This window comes from Uloborus diversus, chromosome 9 (genome assembly GCF_026930045.1).
Source record: "Uloborus diversus isolate 005 chromosome 9, Udiv.v.3.1, whole genome shotgun sequence".
Lineage (NCBI taxonomy): Eukaryota > Metazoa > Arthropoda > Arachnida > Araneae > Uloboridae > Uloborus > Uloborus diversus.
The window spans coordinates 123,657,771-123,679,500 of NC_072739.1; the positions used below are offsets into that span (position 1 = coordinate 123,657,771).

The following is a 21,730-nucleotide window of genomic DNA, read 5'->3' on the forward strand; positions in this document are numbered from 1 at the left end:
GGTTTTTATGACGTCACAAATGATGCAATTTGGCGCACCTTTCTACTACGTTTCCACGTTATGATAATCAAGCAACGAATTAAAATTACGCTCTACGCTTTCGATCAACCATCGACCAACCAATCGTTGCCAATACAAGTGAGTAAAGATGCGAATTCAATATTTGTTCTGTAAAAATGGCAACATTGAATGTATGCATTTTATCATTTGTGATGTCACACGACAGAAGTGTAAACAATGAAAGTACCGATTTAAGTAATTTTTTCAAAATATTAAACTTAAATAAATTATTTAAAAAATGGTCAGATACTATGTTTTTAAGCATGTTCTTTCAGAAAAAATACTTTTAAAATTTGGGAAACGACCCCATTACGATACCAACGCGAAACAATTCTGATTACATATAAGCATTGAGACTGCTCAGAATAAATGTTTAAACAAAATATTGAAGATAAATGTTTTATTCAAAAACTTTTGCGCAGCGATATAACTTTCGCCGTTATTGATCCTTCCTAGAGGGCAGCATAGGTTTGCTCTTTAACAATGCAAGCGGCCATTTGCAATCAAAATTTAGAAAATCATCCAAAATCCCCCGTTCAATTGCATTTTTAGCAAAACAGCCAAACTGTGAATTGTTTCTTTGTTTTACGAGATAAAAAATATCCTGAAAACAATGTTTTGCTTTGAAGTGTTAAGGGAGTTAGGGCGTACTCGCAAAAATCGCCACTCAGAAATAATACTTTTGATAACCCTTGCTAGAAGTTTATTTTAAAGAAGTATTTTTTTACTGCTTCTGAATATTTCCTTTTAATTCATATAAAACATTAAATAGAGTCATTAATTTAAAGCTCGCACGTAATACTTTAAAGTTAATTGCCTATCTTACAAAACTTTAGTGTTTAAACATGTTAGTTTTTTATCTTTAAAATTTTCCGCCTATTATCACTACAGGATCTAATTAACGTCAGTTAACTTAAGTAAGTAAACGGATAAAATTGCCCCATTACTGATGTTTCTGTATTTAAAGATCTTTCCGTAATGAATCTATCATTCAAGAACAACAAAAACAAATGCTTTATGTGTTTGTGTTGCGGGGAAAGAAAACTACTCTATATTGATGAAGAGGGGAAATAACAAAATGCACAAGTTTTAAAGGATTCCTCTCAATTAAATTGTTTTATAAGCATTATTCTTTGCTTTCTGGGTATTTTTAGCGGATGAATTGTTTCATAAATCTGAGTCAAAGAAATCGTGACATGAAAAATAAATTAATGAAAAAAACCGATTGTTGATAAAAAAAAAACTGCTCAAAATTTATCCCTAGGTGATATTATCGAAAAGGAAATTTTTAAAGTATTCGCTAAAACTTGTAATATAAGGATATGTGACAGGTACAGGGGGTCCTGGGGGGGATAGCGACGCATTTCATATGTTTTTTTAGATTTAATCTTACTAAAGTTAAACAACAATACACTAATTTGTGGGTATGAATAAATAAAACAACCAAAAAATTATGAATTTTGGAATTAAAAAAACGCCGTTTTTACAGGAAATTTTCGAAAACTTCAAACACGATATTTTAAGAAAAACAATTATGTTGCTTAAATATTTTAAGATTACATTCTTCAAATAGTTAACTTGTGAACGTGCTAAAATAATTTATATTGCATGAATATTTTTAAGGTATGGACTTAAATTAAATTTTTTCATGTTAAATACATGTTTAAAATCACATATTAGTTGTGCTTTAATCAAAATCTTTATATATGGAAATGACTTTTAGATTCTAGATTCTAGTATATTCCATAAATAAAATAGTTTCGTTTATTTTAGGATTAGTTTTATTTATGTTACTACAAAACTAGGATTTCTGAGCCTAAAGTTTACTCTAAAACACAATTTAAATTGCATTTTTCGTATATTTATACTATTTATTCCCAAAAATACTGCTTTATGCCGCATTCGTATTAAGATGTAATCTAAAAAATACTATTCAGTACTCTACATTGCGAATTCTAGAATTTCTTTTGCTTCGTATGTGTTCATATATCTTTAAAAAATTCTTTAAATTTATTTTTATTTTAATGCAATCCAATGCAAAGAACCAACGTTTTTTTATTAGATAAAATAGGTTGTGTGCACTGCGTCAAATGCTATCGACTGCATCATACGCTAAGCGAAGAGGGTTTATTAAGAGAGCAGCAAAAGCATTGATTTTACTTTTTTATATGTTTTTACTTTTTAATGCATTATTAAAAAATGATGAAACCAAGTAAAAATTATGAAACAGTTCAAATAAAAAAAAATATGTTTTCAGAGTATTACCTAAGACTGAAACTAAGATTTTTTTTTCAATGTGTGCAAATAATAAATAGATATAGGCAAATAGTAACTAGAAATTCTGAGAATTGACAATATTATCATAAAAAATATAAATAAACGAAAATGACAATTTACATGAAACACATATTTCCAGAAGAAAGCGAGTTCAACTAAATTTAAATTGATCCCTGGTCAGTCAATTTAATAGACATTTCTTTTTAGTTATAGATGAATGATAGACTACAAATGAAGAATAATTGCTAAAATGGGGAAAACGTTAATAAATTATGCTTATTGCCGAAAGGATATTAGGATGACAGCATACAACTTCAGAAATGGTAATCATTTCTTGAATTAAATGAATATATTTATAAATATATTACTTGAAAGGGATTTAAAAACAGTAACGCATTTCTTCTCAAAAATCATCAAATTTGTAAATACAATTTTTAATCAATCCTCTTTTGAAACTTTCAAAACAAACTGATTGCCGACATTAATAGTTATAAAAAAATTGCAGTTAATTATAGCTTCAATTCATCATTTTTACTCAATACGTTTCGATAAATAAAACACCGGTTTCAAAGGCATATTTCACTTTTTCATTTTTCTCGAAGATTTCGTCACTCAGTTTGAAATTACATTTTTAAACTAAACTGCTTTTTTTTTACTTAGGTTTGAAACATCAAGGAAATAGATTATCAGAATTATAGAGCTTGAATGGAAAAAATGGAAAACATTTCTGGTCATTATGAAGTGCGTAAAAAAGTCTCATTTGGAGATAATGGTGCTGAAACCAACCTGAGTCCCTTGTTTTAGTAATACTACGTACAGCAACTTTGAAATCTTATATCTATGCATAAAAAAACTTTGCACTTTATGTTGCTTCTTAAACGGGCATGTTTTTTTTCTGTTGACCATAACAATGAGCGAAGTTGAAGTAGGAGAAATGAGTTGAGTTAAAAATGCGTTATTGTAAAACAAGCATGCCATAACCCAACGAAATGTGTTTTTATTACAACATCGTTTTCCAGAAATATGTCATTTTTGCTCTTTCTTAAAACAAATCGCTCAATTTTTGAGGTGCCATAAAAAATGACGAACATTACGTTCTTAGGTGGGTGACACATGTTCATGACTTTGACCTGGAGGTAGTGAATGTTAGATATCAATCAGGTCAGTTGAAGTGTTCTTTCAACGAAGAAAAACTTTCTATTCACGTTCTTCGGTTTTTATTCAAGAGTCAAGAACAGATTACCTTTGTTTTCTTCAGATTATTATTACAAATATTTTTACCTTATACTGGTGGTGGATTTGAAAAAAACAGCAAAAACTCCATTTTTTAAAGCAGTTTCTTTTTTACAAGTTACACGTGGTTGGGTTTTTTTAGCACTAAGAATAGAGGAAAGTTGTCTTTCAAGGATATAGATTGTTAAATTAAGTAATAAATTGTAAGTTACAGCCCTTAAGGGAAGGATTAAGGTGGCAGAACTACATTCAAACACATCAGCCCGTTCACGGCATACAGACAGCAAAATAAAATGTTTGCCTTCATATTACAGTGGTGGTCAGAATTATAAGGACAGCAGAAAATTGCACAGAAAAAAAGTTATTTCTGGAATAATTCAGTGAAATTTATACGCAATCCTTTTTACGACATTTATTAAACCTTATACCTTTTTATGCTAGAAATCGTTGCAAAAAGTAGAATGTTTGAAAATATGAAATATAAATGTTTTGCCGGGATTAATAAAAAATGTCACCGTTAAACCTAGACAAAATTATAAGGTTAACGAACATTTTGCCCTGAGAAATCCTAGTAATCAGTACTTCCCCCCTTTTTTTCAATCACTTTTATCAGTCTTGATGTCTTGGCAGTTGAAGAACGTTCTTGAAAAATTTTATCCTGGCTTTTCCAATGGACAAAAGACGTTCTTGCTTGTTTGACATTGAATGCCATTTTTTTCATACTTCGGGTGCCAGAATGCCTCACAATTTTGCAATTAAACTTAGATCGAGCCTTCTGTTGAGCCAGTACAGCAATTTCACAGAATAGGCATTAAACAATGATTTTGAGATTTATGAAACATGCAATTAGGCATTATCCTGCTCGAACAAACTGTTTAAAATAATAATTAACAGCCTTTTTGGTTTACAAACATACTGCTCAGTACATCAACATCACTCTAAGAATTCAATCTGCCATGCACAATAAACATTGGTTTAGTTTCCGTCCAAACCGAAACTTCCACAGACCAGTGGTTGGAAAAACTACATTTTTTTTGTTGCGAACTACAACTACAACTACTTTGTTACAAATGTAGTTAACTACAACTACAACTACTTTTTTCAAAATGTAGCAACTACAAACTACTTCTGAAATGTAGTCGCTACTTCGCTACTTTCCAAAAAAATAAGTAAATACAAAGCATACACAATAGGTTGTCCCTCAAAAGATGAAAGTCAATTTTTCAAATTGCATACACTCTTGTATTTTTCCTCTTGTGTAAAAACAATCGTGAAAATAAATTGCTTTTAAATTTAAAAAAAAAAAAAAAAAACACCTTCAAAAAATACCCAGGAACTAAAAAGCAAAAAATAACTGATTACACTTACATTCTATTTCCTACCCAAACATAGAAATAAAATTTATTTTAATTAAATGAAATTCCAGTACAAAAATCAACTGAACTAAACTCCGAATTATAAAATATACACTGATTTAAATTGCTATATGATGAATTATTTTAAATACCTAACTAGTTATATACAATCTCTTAATTTTTAACAACCTTTTGAAGTCGGGGCCGCCTATAAACAATTACATAACGCAACTGACAGCCCACCGAATCCTGAATTAAACGCTAATTTAACTATACGCGAAATTAGTCTTTAAAACTAAACCTACTCAGTTACGTTAGGTAGTAGTTTATAGGAGGCCCGATTTCAAAAGGTTATTAAAAATTAAGAGATCATATATAACTAGTTAGGTATTTAAAATAATTCATCGTATAGCAATTTAAACCAGTGTTCATTTTATAATTCGGTGTTTAGTTCAGTTGATTTTTGTACTGGAATTTCATTTAATTAAAATAAATTTTATTTCTATGTTTGGGTGGGAAATAGAATGTAAGTGTAATCAGTTATTTTTTGCTTTTTAGTTCCTGGGTATTTTTTGAAGGCGGTTTTTTTTTTTAAGTAATTTATTTTTTGCTTGTTAGTGGTGTAAATAACACGGCGAGCGTCTCGGAGACTTTCGACGACTGTGTAGAAAAGCTTTTGCAAACGCGTAACTAATTACAAAAATTTGTCTTCATCATTAGTTGTTCAACTTTATCAAAGTTTGCTTTCCGCTAGCAAATTCATGAGTCACTAAAAAAAAAAATTAATAAACGAAATCGTTTTAAGTTTAAATTTGTAAAATTGTAAATTTTAGAATTGTAATAGTGCAAATTGTAATTTATGTTTCACAATACGTGTCATGTAACTCGTGATAAAAATCGCATGATTCGTCACATGGCCCCACTATAGATGAAGTTTAAAATTTCCAGTAAAATGAATTTTATGTTTGCTTCAGAGAATCCTTAATTCAAAATTTTCATTAGCATTACTCCTAATAATATATTTTTTTAGTACTTTCTTTAACTGTAGGTAAAGAAAGTATATACTTTTGTTTTATGGCTTTTGTTTATCAATGGGTTTTATATTTAATCGTTTGTGAGGGAAATTGCATGAAATTTATTGTTTTACCCTTAACTTTTCCCTAAAGAACAAATAGGGTAAATCAAAGATTTGAAACCTACGTTATACCACCCCTAAACAAAACCACCACTAAACAAAAAGAAAAAAAAAAGCATAAAAACCGGTTCACTAAGTGAGACGATACACAAAGTTAATAAAGTACAAATCGATTTAAAAGTGAGTATGATATTTGAAGAGTTCCATCAATTTCATCAAACCTGAACTTGATGACCAATAGACCGCCGAGGAAGTATACCGTTTCAAACAAAAAAAGAATTTTCTTTATCGGTACAGGCAGGGGCGTGCATAGAAATTTTGAAGCCCATCATAAATGACTTTTCCGGACCCCTCTCCATATTGTTAACCCTATATTTCACCCTTAGTTATAAAAATATTTGGCCCCCTTTAGGCTCGGGCCCGGGCCAACAGGTGTCCCTCCCCCCTCCCTGTGCACGCCCCTGGGTACAGGTGTCTTCGAGTATTTATGGAACATTGTACAAAGGAAAAACAAATCCGACGAATTCCCCCGCAATTGAACACTAAATATATTTAAAAACTGGAATATTAAATAAAGAACATTATATTTTAGTGCCTCATTAAAGTTATTTATTAGTAAATAAAATATTAAGGTAATTGATTCAACTATTAAAGCAGCAAAATATATTTTATTTACTGCTTTGCTACGCAGTAATAAATACATTAGTAACACCTATAATAATAAATTAGCAGGCAGCTCAGCGTTGCGAAAATTAATCATCCATGTGCCGCGAGAATTAAATATCGTTCAAGAGAAAGCCAAAACCTTAGGTGTGAAAATACACCGATCACAGCAAAACCACGTGAGCGTGACGTATGAAATTTAAAGTTTCTTGGATTTCTCCTTGATCCCTTATCAGATCCAGACCAAGTTACAATGGGACCATCTGGGAAGTATATCCTTCCAAACAATTTTTTTTTTTTTTCAAATCGGTCCAGTAGTGTTGGAATAATTCGAAAACATACGTAAAAAGCCGCAATACGAGATCATAACCTCCTTTTTTGAAGTCGGTTAAAAAGTTTCATATAATTTGCACAACGGCAACCCGTGTCGACTTGCACCTGAAAGTGTAAAACAGTACTTGTATGCTAGGCCAAATCGAAAAAAAAAACTTTTTTTAGAAACTCGAAATTTATGTTAATAAAACGTTGCCCCTATACCCAACACCCCACATGTACCACAAGAACATTTATTCAAATTAAAAAACATTTAGATATGCCACACTTGACCTGAAATTTATAATTTTATTTAAAAAATTGATTTTTTTTTCAGTTATCTTTCAAAAAATTACATATAAATTTAAATAGAATATCAAGTTCAAAAATTACTGGCGAACACATTTACAGATCAACAATTACAAACGAATAATAAAGGAATAATTTATTTTAAATGAAAAATTTAACTCAACCTGAAAAAAATCCGTATCTTTGAGCACTATGTGGGAGACTTAAAAATTGCAGGAAAACAAAAATTTCTATTTAACGCTAATTCCCTACTTTTCTACTTTACTGTTTATATTTTTTAGTTTGATAATTTCGTAAAATCTTACATATCTGAAAATATGTATCAAAAACTTAATTTTTTGAAGAAAATTATAAATGTTAGGCCACATGTGGGATATCTAAATGGTTTTTGTTTTGAATAAATATTTTTATGGTGCATATGTGGGGTATAGGAGCAAAGTTTTATCAACAGAAATTTTGAGTTTCTAAGAAAAACCATTTTATTTTAATTTGACCTAGTACTACACAAGTGCTGGTTCACACTTTCAGACATAATCGGCACTTGTTGCCGTTTTTCAAATTATGATTTTTTTTTTTTTTTGACGTAAAAGGATAAAATATAAGAAAGTGTGCGACTTGAAAAATCAACTTTCTATTTGGGGGGGGGGCGGGACACCCTAATACACAAACACACCGTAAGATTATTGAACAAAAAAAGATTGATAAATTAGCTCATCAGAAGACACTAAGAAAAACATCCGTTATCATACTCTCATACACTGTAATGCTCGCATTTATTGTAAGTCAACAGTTCAATTTCATTCTTTTCTATAAGAGTTTCAGTAGCTTCTATTTATTTGGTGAATACTGTCAAAAATTTAAGCCTCGCTAAAATATTTTTGTTTTTCAATCTTCGGTCTGTTCATATAAAATTCACCAAATTTTCAACTCGCGAAATCGCTTATATCTTCACTTTCACGAAAATAAGTGCTTTTTTCAATGTAAATATTGGTGAAATAGAAAAATTACGTCGGCAAACAAACTAAAGGCGTCGAACAGATAGCAGGTATAGCGTCAAAATGAAATACCTGTATCGCAAAACAACTTCTAACTCTCTTCTGCCACGCGGTTATAACAGATACATGAAACCAATTAACTTATAAAATTTTATTGAAGAAAAATTATGAACTAAATGAACGAACATAAATTAAAATCATAACATAACTAACAGAAGCACTTGAACATGAATTCACTGGGTATATATACACCAAACTGCTTGGCTAATACTGTTGCCATTTTAAAAAACATAAAAGTTTTTCCACATACTCCCCACCTGTACTCTTTAATGAGTACACTAAAACTTAATATAAATTAAACAGATCTATCAATTTAAGCTAAATTAGACATTTCAATCATCTAAATTAACAATCAACTTACTTCAGTCTGAAATTAAACTAATTTAAACATTTAATAAACAATACATTTCATTACAAAACAGTCACTTCAAATGGATAGAGTAGTTGAATTGCTCTTCTTAAGTAACCTTTAGACGTGCGGACTATGCATGCACGTACATTGCCATCTCTTCCTATGAGAACTTTATCGATCACACCCATGTCCCACAGTAACTTATTTTTCAAAGGTCCTTCAACAAGCACTACATCTCCAATTTTTAAGTTCTGTTGGGAGTGAGGAACTAAAAAATTATGAGCACTTCTCAATTGCAATAAATACTGTTCTTTCCACTGAGACCAAATTTGCTTGATTAAACGAGTCTGGAACAATTTACGTTTCTGTAAAGTCTTTTGGTTAGAGCTTTTGTCAAATACCTCAAGGTAATAATTTGGAAAGTTAATCTTGTCCTTTCCTGGAAATAAAAAACATGAAGTTGTTAATGCAATTGGTTCATTTAAATCATTGAACTCATAGGTAATTGGTCTATTATTCAAAATAAACTCAATTTCTGTAAGGATGGTAGCAAGCTCTTCTAATGTCAATAGAGCTCTACCGAGTATTTTTCTCAGCGGGTCTTTAATACTTTTCATCAATCGTTCCCAGAATTTTCCCCACCATGGAGAACGTTCTGGAATAAATTTCCAAATGATGTTTTCCGACGCTACAAAATTCTGCAGCTCTGGATGCTTTATTATTTTACGAAAAGATTTCAGTATTTCACAAGATGAACGGAAAGTCTTTGCATTATCAGAAAATATTATTTTTGTATTTCCTCTTCTTGCTAGGAAACGTCTCAAAGCTAAGATAAAACTTTTTACGGACATATCTTGCACTACTTCAATATGAACCGCTCTAGTTACGGCACATGTAAATAATACAATGTACACTTTCTCACAACTGTTTAATTTAGATTTAACAGTTATTGCACCACTAAAGTCAGTTCCCACATTAGTAAACGGTGGACTTTCAGCAATACGTTCCAAGGGTAATTGACCAGTTAACTGCTTAGCTAGTTTTAGCGAATATTTTTTGCAGATTAAACAAGTAGAAATAACTCTTTTCACAGTCTGTCTTCCTTTCGGTATCCAGAATTTCTTACGCACTTGAGCTAAAGTTGATGATACACCCGAATGAAAGACACGAAGATGTTCATGAAAAATCACCAATTCCGCAAATTTCGATTTCGGAAGTACAACTGGATGTTTTTCATTTTCAGTCAATGGAGCCTCCTTTAGACGTCCTCTTACCCTAAGAACACCAGTCTCGTCCAGATATGGAGATAAGGAATAAATCTTAGAAGATTTACTAATCTGCTGATTCTTTTGAAGCCTTTGAATTTCCTCGCGGAACACTTCCCACTGCACAGTTTTTATCCACATCTCTTCAGCTTCTTGTAATTCTATAGCACTCAGTGGACCCTTTTCAATTGATAATTTTCTGGACTTCGAAATAAATCTCAACACCCATGCAGTCACTCTCAGTAATTTTTTGAAATTACTAAAGTCGTTAACTTTTAATACAGGACTGCACGATGAAACAACCGTGTTAACACTAACTTTCAAAAGTTCAACTTTCGCCGCGTCATTCGAACAGTATTGTTTCTGCAACGGCCACTCATCACTAGGACTAGCCAACCACTTTGGTCCGCGCCACCACACGCTGTCATTTTTCAACAAACTCAATGATTCACCTCTTGTCAGTTTATCTGCTGGATTCATTAAACCTGGACAAAATTTCCACATACTAGGCGAAGTCAAATCTTGAATAAGACAAATACGATTTGCAACAAATTGTTTCCACTCCCTAAATGAACCTCTAATCCAACACAAACAGATTTCTGAATCCGTCCATAATATTACTCTATCAGACAAATTATTAAATAAACCAGACAAATATTTGCACAATTTTGCAGCCACTAACACTCCTAACAATTCCAGTCTCGGAAGCGTTAATTTTTTCAACGGTGCCACTCTGACTTTTGACATTATAAAGGACGTCGAAACTTCACCCTTCTTATTACTATACCTAAAGTATGCAACCGCACCATAAGCCACTAATGACGCGTCCGAAAATATGTGTATTTCAAGAAATCGCTACAAACTACTATTTTTTTTGTAGTTAACTACTCACTACACTACTTTTTTTAAAAAGTAGTGCGCTACACTACAAACTACTCAAAAATTTGACTTTTGACATTATAAAGGACGTCGAAACTTCACCCTTCTTATTACTATTTTTATTAGTCTTATTTCTCATTGCATCTGCTGTTGTACTTGTGTAAAATTTGAGCCAGTCAAATTCGTTTGAACATGATTTTTTTTTTCAGTTTATTTGAAAGTAGTTTCTAGAAATCGCTACAAACTACTATTTTTTTGTAGTTAACTACTCACTACACTACTTTTTTTAAAAAGTAGTGCGCTACACTACAAACTACTCAAAAATTTGACTTTTGACATTATAAAGGACGTCGAAACTTCACCCTTCTTATTACTATACCTAAAGTATGCAACCGCACCATAAGCCACTAATGACGCGTCCGAAAATATGTGTATTTCAACAGAATCCCTAAAAGTTTCTAGAAATCGCTACAAACTACTATTTTTTGTAGTTAACTACTCACTACACTACTTTTTTTAAAAAGTAGTGCGCTACACTACAAACTACTCAAAAATTTGACTTTTGACATTATAAAGGACGTCGAAACTTCACCCTTCTTATTACTATTTTTATTAGTCTTATTTCTCATTGCATCTGCTGTTGTACTTGTGTAAAATTTGAGCCAGTCAAATTCGTTTGAACATGATTTTTTTTTTCAGTTTATTTGAAAGTAGTTTCTAGAAATCGCTACAAACTACTATTTTTTTGTAGTTAACTACTCACTACACTACTTTTTTTAAAAAGTAGTGCGCTACACTACAAACTACTCAAAAATTTGACTTTTGACATTATAAAGGACGTCGAAACTTCACCCTTCTTATTACTATACCTAAAGTATGCAACCGCACCATAAGCCACTAATGACGCGTCCGAAAATATGTGTATTTCAAGAAATCGCTACAAACTACTATTTTTTTGTAGTTAACTACTCACTACACTACTTTTTTTAAAAAGTAGTGCGCTACACTACAAACTACTCAAAAATGTAGCTACTACAGTAGCGTCGCTACTTGTAGCGCGCTACTTCCAACCACTGCCACAGACCATTACTGAGCCGCCTTCAAATGTACGCATTGAGATTTTTTTGCCTTCAGAGATCGTACCAGAAGTAGAAAAAACCATCCTAAAGTCTATCCTAATTAAATTTTTTCGCATTAGAAAAGATTACATTGTCCAACTTTTTACCCATAACAATGCATTTTTGGCAACGCTCAACCCTTAATCTCTTATGATTTTTGTAGAGTAGGTCGTGACATTAGTTTCACATCATGAACCTTTTTCTTTTTTTGTAAAATATGTTGAACAGTCTGAGAACTGTATTGTAACTTGAATTCTCATCTAATATGTCGTGATGATTGGTTTCTGAGCAAGCTCGTCTCATTATCATGTGTTTCACGTGTACAGAAACTGAAGATTTCCTACCTTTGTGTCTTTGTGGTCCTTATTTTCCGGGATTTTTGAGAAAGCTCTAAATGAACGATCTTTATCTATTCCGATTTGTTGCTATTTGACGGATAGTAGGTTATGAGTTTTTCAAGCAACCAGTTTCGTTTTCTCAAATTATTTAAGTTTAGCACCTAACGAAATGACTGTAAAAATAGAATGTGACGTCTCCAATCGTTTGTTGAGCATTTATATTGCTATGTAGTGCAGTGTGCAGGACAAAAAAAGAAGAAAACTTTGCTTTTTAGAACACACAAATCTAATTTTCCTTGAAATTTTGTCCAAATAACAGGGATGTATAAATTCCAACTTGTACATTGTACGAATACGAAATTTCTATGTATCTTTTCTTTATCTTTACTAATAATAAAGCTGAAAGTATCTCTGTCTGTCAGGATCTCTGGGACGCGCATGGCGCCTAGACCGTTCTGCCGATTTTCATGAAATTTGGCACAAAGTTAGCTTGTAGCATGGGGGTGTGCACCTCGAAGCGATTTTTCGAAAATTCGATGTGGTTATTTTTCTATTCCAATTTTAAGAACAAAATTATCATAAGATGGACGAGTAAATTACGAAATTATCATAACGTGGAACCGTAACATGGGCACAAGCCAATTGGCGAGAAAATTCACCATAAATTATTTGTAAATATACAGGCGAACCAAAATAACTTTTAATTTTCTATTACGGGAAAAGCCGTGCGGGTGCCACTAATTTCCAATAAAAGTACTAAAGTGTCTTTTACCATTAGTTTGAAGTCATAAAATTTCCATAACTTTCCGACCAAATGCAGCCAAGCTCTGGGGATTTTTCTTTTGTCCTTATAATATTGGCCACCACTCTACAAGTTGAATTGCCCCTTTACTTGCAGACTCTCACTGGTTTTCCATATTAATTTTAGCTACCAGTTTGAAGGTGATCTCAGCTTCAATTAGAAATCAGCTGCCTAAAGCTTGGTTATTGACTGTGGTGAGCATATACTGATGAGTCCATAACAAGAACAGGATTGCAGTCTCTGGATGTCGTAGCCGGGCTGTTACTAACATGGGCAATACCAACCATTGGAATTTGTTTTTGCACTTTTTTTCAGCGGAAACCAAAAAGGCAAGCTTGCACAATAAAACTACATGCATATACTAGAAACTATAGGCACACTTGGGTCTTAACTTGACCAAAATTATGATTTTTTTTCTATGTAAAATAATAAAAAAAATTATGTGTACAACAATCAACACTTTTATAAAACGGTGTTTTAAGCATTTAATGACCAAAGGATATATAGGGTAAGGTTACCAGTAACAGAAAGTCATAAGTTTGGATTTAAATAATAAGCCTTTTAGTGGGTAAAACTGATGTTTCTGTGGCCCATGAATACGGTGCAACCATCTAGTGTTATCAGTGTGAATTTTTTGAGCCGTTTGGCATTTACAAAGCAGTAATTCAAGGTTATGAACAGCCACCAAGAGATCAGTTGGTGCTTCATGTTCATTTGAATTCATTAAGGCTGTAGTTCTAAAAATATAGAATTTTTGCTCGTTTTGAAGAGAAAACGGGTATTTTTTTTTCTATTAATCATCCTTTCCTCGTCCGGTCTGTTACAGTGTACCATCAGATCAGTGCCCGATCTCCATCTGATTTTTTGGTGTCTGTTACTGGGGGATCGGACCTTTTTTTGAAATCAAAAATAGAATTAACGAACTTAGAAGAAACAGCCAAAGGTTAGATAAGATGAAGTTGCACGAGAGAAAGATATTTTAAAAAGCCTAAACATATTAAAAGGCTCAGAAAATTGAATTAACCTGTGAGCCATGTCTTAAGCATGTCAGTAACCGTTACTAACCGTCCCCCAATATTTTTTTTTAATAAATTATCAAATATATTACAAATACTTAATTTTTTTGTGTGTGTGTGTGTGTGTGTCACTCTTACATCGCAATTTTTAGCATTAGCAGTAAAAATGAAGTAAATAATTGCTTTAAAAAAATAATCAAATGTATCATTTTTCTCCTTTTTTGGAAAGATCACTAATGAAAACTCCAATCATATAATCATGCTTTGCCGTTCATTGAATGCTACTATATAATTAAGGTTTATATGTAGGTAAGGTCACTAATCCAAATATTTCTGAAGTCAAATATAAGTGAATCAAAGTTAAAAAAAAAAAAAAAGTTGTACCTTTGCATCTTCTATGGATCATCTATACACATATGGTTTTATCCATTTGTACAAAATCTAATGCTTGGCCATTCCACGGAAAAGTTGTCATTTTGTATTGCACGTGACAGTGAACATATTTGGTTAAAACATTATAATTCAAAAAAGGTTATTAACAAAATTGTTGATTGTACAAACCACATATAGGTTTGTAATTCTTTAAGCAACAAAATTTTATGAAATATACGGTTATCATACACAGAGACAGCAGTTTTGTCCTCTATGGATGTGATATCAGGATGTCGGTATATTGCATGTGGTTCTGGTCAATTTCAAGTTGAACCAAGTTGGTGTGTTGAAGTTGGTGAGCTGTGTTGATAGCAACCAGTTTGTTTGCACTCTCAGCTTCAATGAGATGCAGGACCTGATTACTGCACAGGTCAACTAGGTCTAGGCTTGCGGCCTCATCTTCCTAAGAGGCCCCAAATTACTTAAAGAATTATTCATAGCATTAAAACTACGAAAAAAATACATGTATTTTTAAAGTAATAATTTTTAAAACACTACTTTTTAGCTGGAAAATAACTTACTTAAAAGATTATTTTTATTTATTCTACCAGTAGCGAGTTTACCATGTCTTAAGTATGAGTACGCACATAATAAATGATTTACATATTTCTGTTATAAACATAGGGGCCCCCAAAAATCAGTCTTCAAGGGGCTTCGAAATTATTGTCTGCCTAGGGTCTCACTTTAAGTTAGTCGGGCCCTGATGAGATGACATCTGCCTCCAACTCGGTTATTCATTATGACAGATTAATGAGCCCATAACAAGAACGAAACTATAGTCTCTGGATGTGATAATCTGGCTGTCGGTATATTGCATGTACTTCTGTCTAAGCCCCGGCTAAGGGCTGTAACTTACTGCTTAACAACTAAATTCCGTTTACTACTATTTTAATTTATAATTTATAATGAAATATATAAGCGGTTAGGTTTGGCACAAAATTATCGTATTCCTATGGAATGCTTCGGCACAAATTTTCACAAAGATACTCTATTGTGAAGTTTATAGTCTTTAAAGAGGTAATACGGTATCTCATAGATTAAGTTCACAATAGAGTGTGTTCAAATACGTTTTACACTGTAAAAAAATTCCGAAACGTTACTCGGTATTTCCGTGTTACGTTTCGAGAATTTAATGGTTTTAATCCACTTCCTGGAAAAATCAAGTATCATTGTCAAAAAGTTTCCTGAATTGCTACAAGTTGCACGAATGCATACTTTTCACTGTTGTGAAAAATATTTTTTGCTCTCAGTTTAAATATTAACTGAGCTTAGTTATAAAGTGAGTCGTCTTCAGTTCATCTACGGCCCGTCCATGCTAAATAAGTTCCCAAGGGGAGCAAATAATAATGGACTACGTAGCTTTGCAAGAATTGCAAGTGAGAAAATTTACCCTTACTTATTTGCAATTCTGACTTTGCTTTAGCCATGTTTGCAGTAATGCTCTTAGAATTTCCTTGATAAATCGGGAACATGCCGAGCTATTATGTTATATCTTCCTTAGTTTACTCTAATTTCCAAAGACGCGACTGGCTATTGACGGGACGATTTCTGAATTTTTCAGGAAGATTCCAGGATAATATCAGGAAGGTTACTGAATTTTAGCGGAAAACGTTCCTGAACTTCACAAGATAAGTTACTGGCAGAAATTGGGCACATCAGCTGCTATTATTTTCCGGGAACGTTTCTGAATCGTTTTTACAGTGTACGGAAAAATCACACTCGTTACAACTCAAGTGATATTCAAGCACCATCAATAACATGAGTAGCAAACATACTATGACATAAATTACGCAATAAAGTTTCATTTAGATGGTTATCAGGCTTGATTTTTCTTTCAAAAATTACTTAGCTTTTTAATTACAAATGCACCTAATGTATTTACAGATACATTCATAAGTTTATGTACTCTATCTCACTTGTCAAGAAATATCTTTAATTCCCATGAGTTTCCAGAAATACGGAACGAGCGCGTAACTCTAAATTAACCGAAACTTCACTCAGTTAACGCCCGGGCGAGTTCTTAAAATCTCAAGCGTTAATTTCCTGGCGAGGGTTTATTTACTCTGCGTCACGAAGTACGTTCTGAACGCAATCGTGGGCTTGTTTACGTATTAACAGCCCAAAGCTAAAATGGAAATGTGATGCAAATGCTGTAATATTTGCATTTGAAGATGTTTTGGTAAATTGTAAAATTTTATATTTTGGAGAAAAACTTTTTTTTTAATTTTTAAATGATTTTCATTTGACAATTTCGTTTCACACCCCACAAGAGATCGAGATTAGTTGTCGCCATTCACGATGAGGCAAATTTAAAAAATAAAAAACACAGAGTTGCGACAAAAAATACGAATATTATTATTTTCCAAATGTGTTATCATTTAACCTTAAAACTATAAATAACTTATAATTAAAGTCCGACTAAGCTTGTGAAACTTTAGGAACCAAGAAAAATTTTTCGTCGCCAGTCAAATTATTTCGTATGTTCTCTTATTATATTATGTATGATACAGCTTTAAAAAAAATCTCCAATCTACGATTTTTAGTCGCCAGGATGACCTGACATCCGAGATTTGTCGGACCCTGGTAATTACCAATACCTTAACTGATTACTGTAAAAGCGCTTGTTTTCGCGGGGCTTTATTTTTTGCAATTTTTGTGAGCCCCTCGAAATGGCGAAAATTTAAGCCTCGCGAAATATTTTAACTTTTAACAAGACTTTAACAAAACTTCAATGACGAACATTAATATAAAATGGTTTCGCTCTCTATATTATAATAAATGTTAATTAATAATGTAGAAACTGCGTGCATTTTAATAACGCAGAGACAGAGAGCATTCACAAAGCTAAATATATTTTTAAAATCAACTCCTTTTAATATTTAACTTTATTTCACAGTAACGCATTAATGTTCTTTAGAGTCACTGTGAATAGCAGTATACATTAATCATTTAGAACATTAATGAAACTCAAAAACTACAGTCAAGACCGTGAAGGAAAAATATTTTCTTCTATCAAGTACATTTTGCTGCAGCCCAAACATCAACTAATGGATTTTCTTTGTGTGTTTAGGAGTTCATGAATTTATGAATCATGTTTTATGTGCGGCGGAGAGTATTTGACATATGTCGCTTCTTTTCAACCTTACCACAGACGACTATAGTTGTTCAGGTTCTAAGCAGACGATAAAACAGAGATACAAATCAAAAAATTCCACAGAAAGAATTTCCCGTCTCTTGTATACGAAGCTGATTTTAAACGACTTACGAAATAAATTGAATCATGGTTCTCTTGTTAAGTCTTGAATATTAGTTGATAGAATTTCACTGGCGATGTCATTTCGTTTTCTATGTGCTTCATGTTAACAATAAGGATTATGTTGGAAAGAAACGGTGTGTGGAGAGAGGGGGGTTATAGAATGTCATTTTATTCTGCGGAGAATTTCTTTTACGTTTAAGAGATCTACAGGTAATTATCAAAATAATGGAAACACTTGGAAAAAAAATCGGAATCGCTACTCTGCTGTAAATGTTCTGTTAATAAAGGTGCCTTCTGACTGTAATCAATCACACTGGTGAATCCAGATCGTGATTGAGTTCTGTGGTCACTTTTGCTGCAGTTGATCACTTTTTAGACACTAATACAATCCACTTCAACACCCGTCGGTTTCTTTTGCTGAGCTTCTCTTTCCTTCTACTGTTTTACTTTGCCAAGATTGTCTTACTGCGATGTGTGTATGCTATCATGATTTTAGATACTGTATCTTTAGAAACGCCATAAAGTTGAGATGTTTCAATTACATTTGCTCCAGCTAGACGCGCTCCAACAATTTGGCCTCTTTTAAAATGTGAGAGGTCCGACATTCCACGCACTTGAAGAAAATCCAAGACTTCCAGAGCTTCAATTAAGCCATCATATACTACCAGAATATGTACATTGCTATTTATAAAAACAATAGATAGCTAGTTTTATTCTTTATTACTTACGAAGCGCATTCAAAAATGTCACTTTTATTCACAGATGTTTCCATTATTTTGATAACTACCTGTACTTTCATGTTTTAAAAACCTTAATCTATCTGATAGTCTGTTCCGTATATAACCGTATCCGTAAAATAATGTCGCTTCTCATTTCTCAAGCAGATGACTTTAAATATCCAGCCTAAAAACTTTCAAAACTGCGTGTTTACATTGTATTTACCAGCCATCCCAGTCTTATTTAGCTCCTTCACTTGTATATTAGTTCTTTTTATTGTTTGTTATCTTATTATTGTTATTGGTTTTTGTAATTATCAAAATTGTTCCAGCGAGTGTCACTCGTGATCTGTTATGTTCCCCCCAGTCACCATATCCGGTTAAACCCTCACCGGGGTTGGTACGGTGGTGATTGGTGAGGTTTAAATAAATAAATAAATCTGATAGTCCGAGGTGTTTTACGGCGGATACCGTGCCCCGCCAAGTAAAACACCTCAGCGATTGTATTTTACGATTTCACCAACCGAGTGTGCCTGTATTGACTTTTTCAAGGGCATTTGTTGTAAAGAAGTTTTAAGCATACGCTACAGCCATATTCATTGAATTTTAAGAGGTAATTACAACATTTTAATAAAGAGAAAGGTAATAAAAAAATAACGCAGTTTAAAAGCATTTCATCTTTTATTTGCCTACATTTTCATTTTGCTAGCATAAAATTGATTTTGGATTCTCATTTCGTTGCTCATATTATGATTTGTATTAACTTCATTTAAAATGCTTTTTGATTATTATAATACGTTTTATGATGTTATCTCAAGTGGAAAGTTTTAACCTGATGCAGTTGAATGAATTGTGTGCTTGACTGTCAAGGTAACATGACCCAAAGTTGATTTTTTTTCAATAAAAATCTTAATTTATAGTTTTTGGTCATGATTGATTTGACACAGCAGCAGAACCTGCATTAAAAGAGGTAGTAGGTATTATCTTTTAATTTTCGTTTACTCGTTTTTTTTTCTTTGCTCAACTCGGGCAGGATACCTCGATTTACTCTACATACAATGATTAAAATTCGCAATTTAAGAATATTTATACATTAAAAATACTATAACTTCCATAAAAATAAATAATAATTAAAAACTATTTTAATAATGTAATGCGATCTTACTAAATTTGGATGATTCCACTTTTGGAAGAGAGGTAATACGCAATTTTAGCTACCTGTCAACTTAAATCACTAAGGCGAGAAAAGTTAATTATTTAATCTTAAATTTGTGGCGCATCTTTAGTTCCACTATATAAGGCATCCACCATGTGAGGCCTCTCAAGGATTTTATGAGCTGTAGTAGGTGCAAATGCAACGTAGCAAGTTTTCTAACCAATAAAATCTTTGCTAAGTATCCCTTGGAATCATATTATTTCAAAGCTATTAAAAGCTTCGTGGAATGGTATCCACTTGTTCGAGAAAATATCAACCAACATTCTAGTTGAAGAATATTAAAAGTGAACATATGAAGTACAACTTGAATTTTAACTAATCATACATTTGCATAATATCTGCGTCTTAGCGGCGATATAATGATTGCGTTCCAGTATACGCTTCAGCAGTCATTAGCCGCATTCATTGAAATATGGGAAAGGAGGATTAAGATTAAGATCTGGTTGTTACGTGTTGTGACGAGCGAGTTAAAGTCGCAGTGCGTAAATTGTCACTTTTAAAATTACATCTTACTTTCATTTTATCCAAAGAGAGTCCGTGCAATTTCAAAAACATTTAATGACGTACTTTATTGAATCCTTGCCAAAATTGATAACTGGAACTTTACTTTTATTAGCGAAATAAACTTTATAATTCCAAATCTTTTTCAATGTCTTTTGGAATGATTAAAACGCAAATTTCAAGTATTGTTTAGATTTATCATTCTTTATGATATTTTTTCTTCATATAAATGTACAATTATTTTGTGAATATTCTCAAAACAGGTGCAGAAATAACAAGAGAGAGGCGTGAGAGAAAACGGGGGAGTGACGTGACAGTTCAAAATGAAAAGAAAGAAAAGGTAAAAGATTTACTTTTATCGTGCGTCTTGATGACACTTTTTTTTTTTTTTTTTTTTTTGGAAAATATATTTCTGGATAAGAAATTTTAAGAAACATTTTATAATAATGTCATGTGTGGATAAAAAGCGTAAAAACTCGATCGTCAAAAGAATTTTTTTTTTTTGTAAACTTGTTAAGATAAAAACTACAAAAATGTTTGCACTTGTGACACACAAATAAATCTCGCAATAGAATTGACGGAATTAATTCTGCAAGAGAAGAGGGAAAGGATTTCTTAAAAATATTTAATCATCGTAGTCATAATTTTTCAGATGCAAATGTGCAGTAGAACCTCGTTTATCCAGACTTACTGAGACCAAAAGCAATCTGGATAAACGAAAACCCGGGTAATCCGGGAGCATGGAAAAAAACAGAACAAATCTTCAAATAATCAGACGTACCTTGCATTATTAAAGTGTAAAACCAACGTAAATAAAGCACAATTTTGAAGAAAATACAGCATATAGCTATTTCAAGGCTACAATGGAGCCTCTTCATCAGTGCAAGAAGCGATCAGTTCTCTCGCGATTTCTGGCTGTGTTGGTCAGCTTTTTGCACTGATAAAGAGGCTCCATTGCAGCCTTGAAACAGCTATATGCTGCATTTTCTCCAAAACTGTGCTTTATTTACGTTGGTTTTTCACTTTAATCATATCGTAGTACAAAACTTATATGATAATTTTTCATTTGTATCGTGTCTTGCAACAAAAAACAATGCTTTGCATGTAGAACAGTTTTGCAAAATCCAAATTTCTGTAGCAGGAAGGACGTAAGTCCAAAAATTGCGATTTTCCGTTTATTAGTGCATTGTATGTAGAAGCCTATTCGGCATCAAGCCACGAGAATGCAATTCTTTTTTTTTTAAATCCTTTTCATTTTTTTAAAAATGTTAAAAGAGTGCGCGTCCCATCCTTTGCATGCTCCAGAGAAAAGATCCCCCCCCTCCTATAAAATTATCATAATGTGACTTACGTTCTTCAGGCTCTGAGGTACAGAGTTTACCATTTATATTATTCAATCAAGCACTTTTTTTTTATAGTTCAGCTGCGGTGGCGTCGGAC

The 21,730-nt window shown here is 32.5% G+C and overlaps 1 protein-coding gene across 1 annotated transcript; it reads right to left on the bottom strand.

The window, feature by feature from the left end:
• Window positions 1-8,810: 8,810 nt before the first annotated feature.
• LOC129230468 (uncharacterized) lies at window positions 8,811-10,763 on the bottom strand. The gene has a single exon (XM_054864870.1). It carries the CDS (start codon window positions 10,761-10,763, stop codon window positions 8,811-8,813), a length of 1,953 nt encoding a protein of 650 aa, XP_054720845.1.
• Window positions 10,764-21,730: the final 10,967 nt, after the last annotated feature.

Coding starts and splice junctions, on each gene's coding strand:
- LOC129230468 (XM_054864870.1), bottom strand. CDS start 10,763: ATGTCAAAAGTCAGAGTGGCACCGTTGAAAAAATTAACGCTTCCGAGA.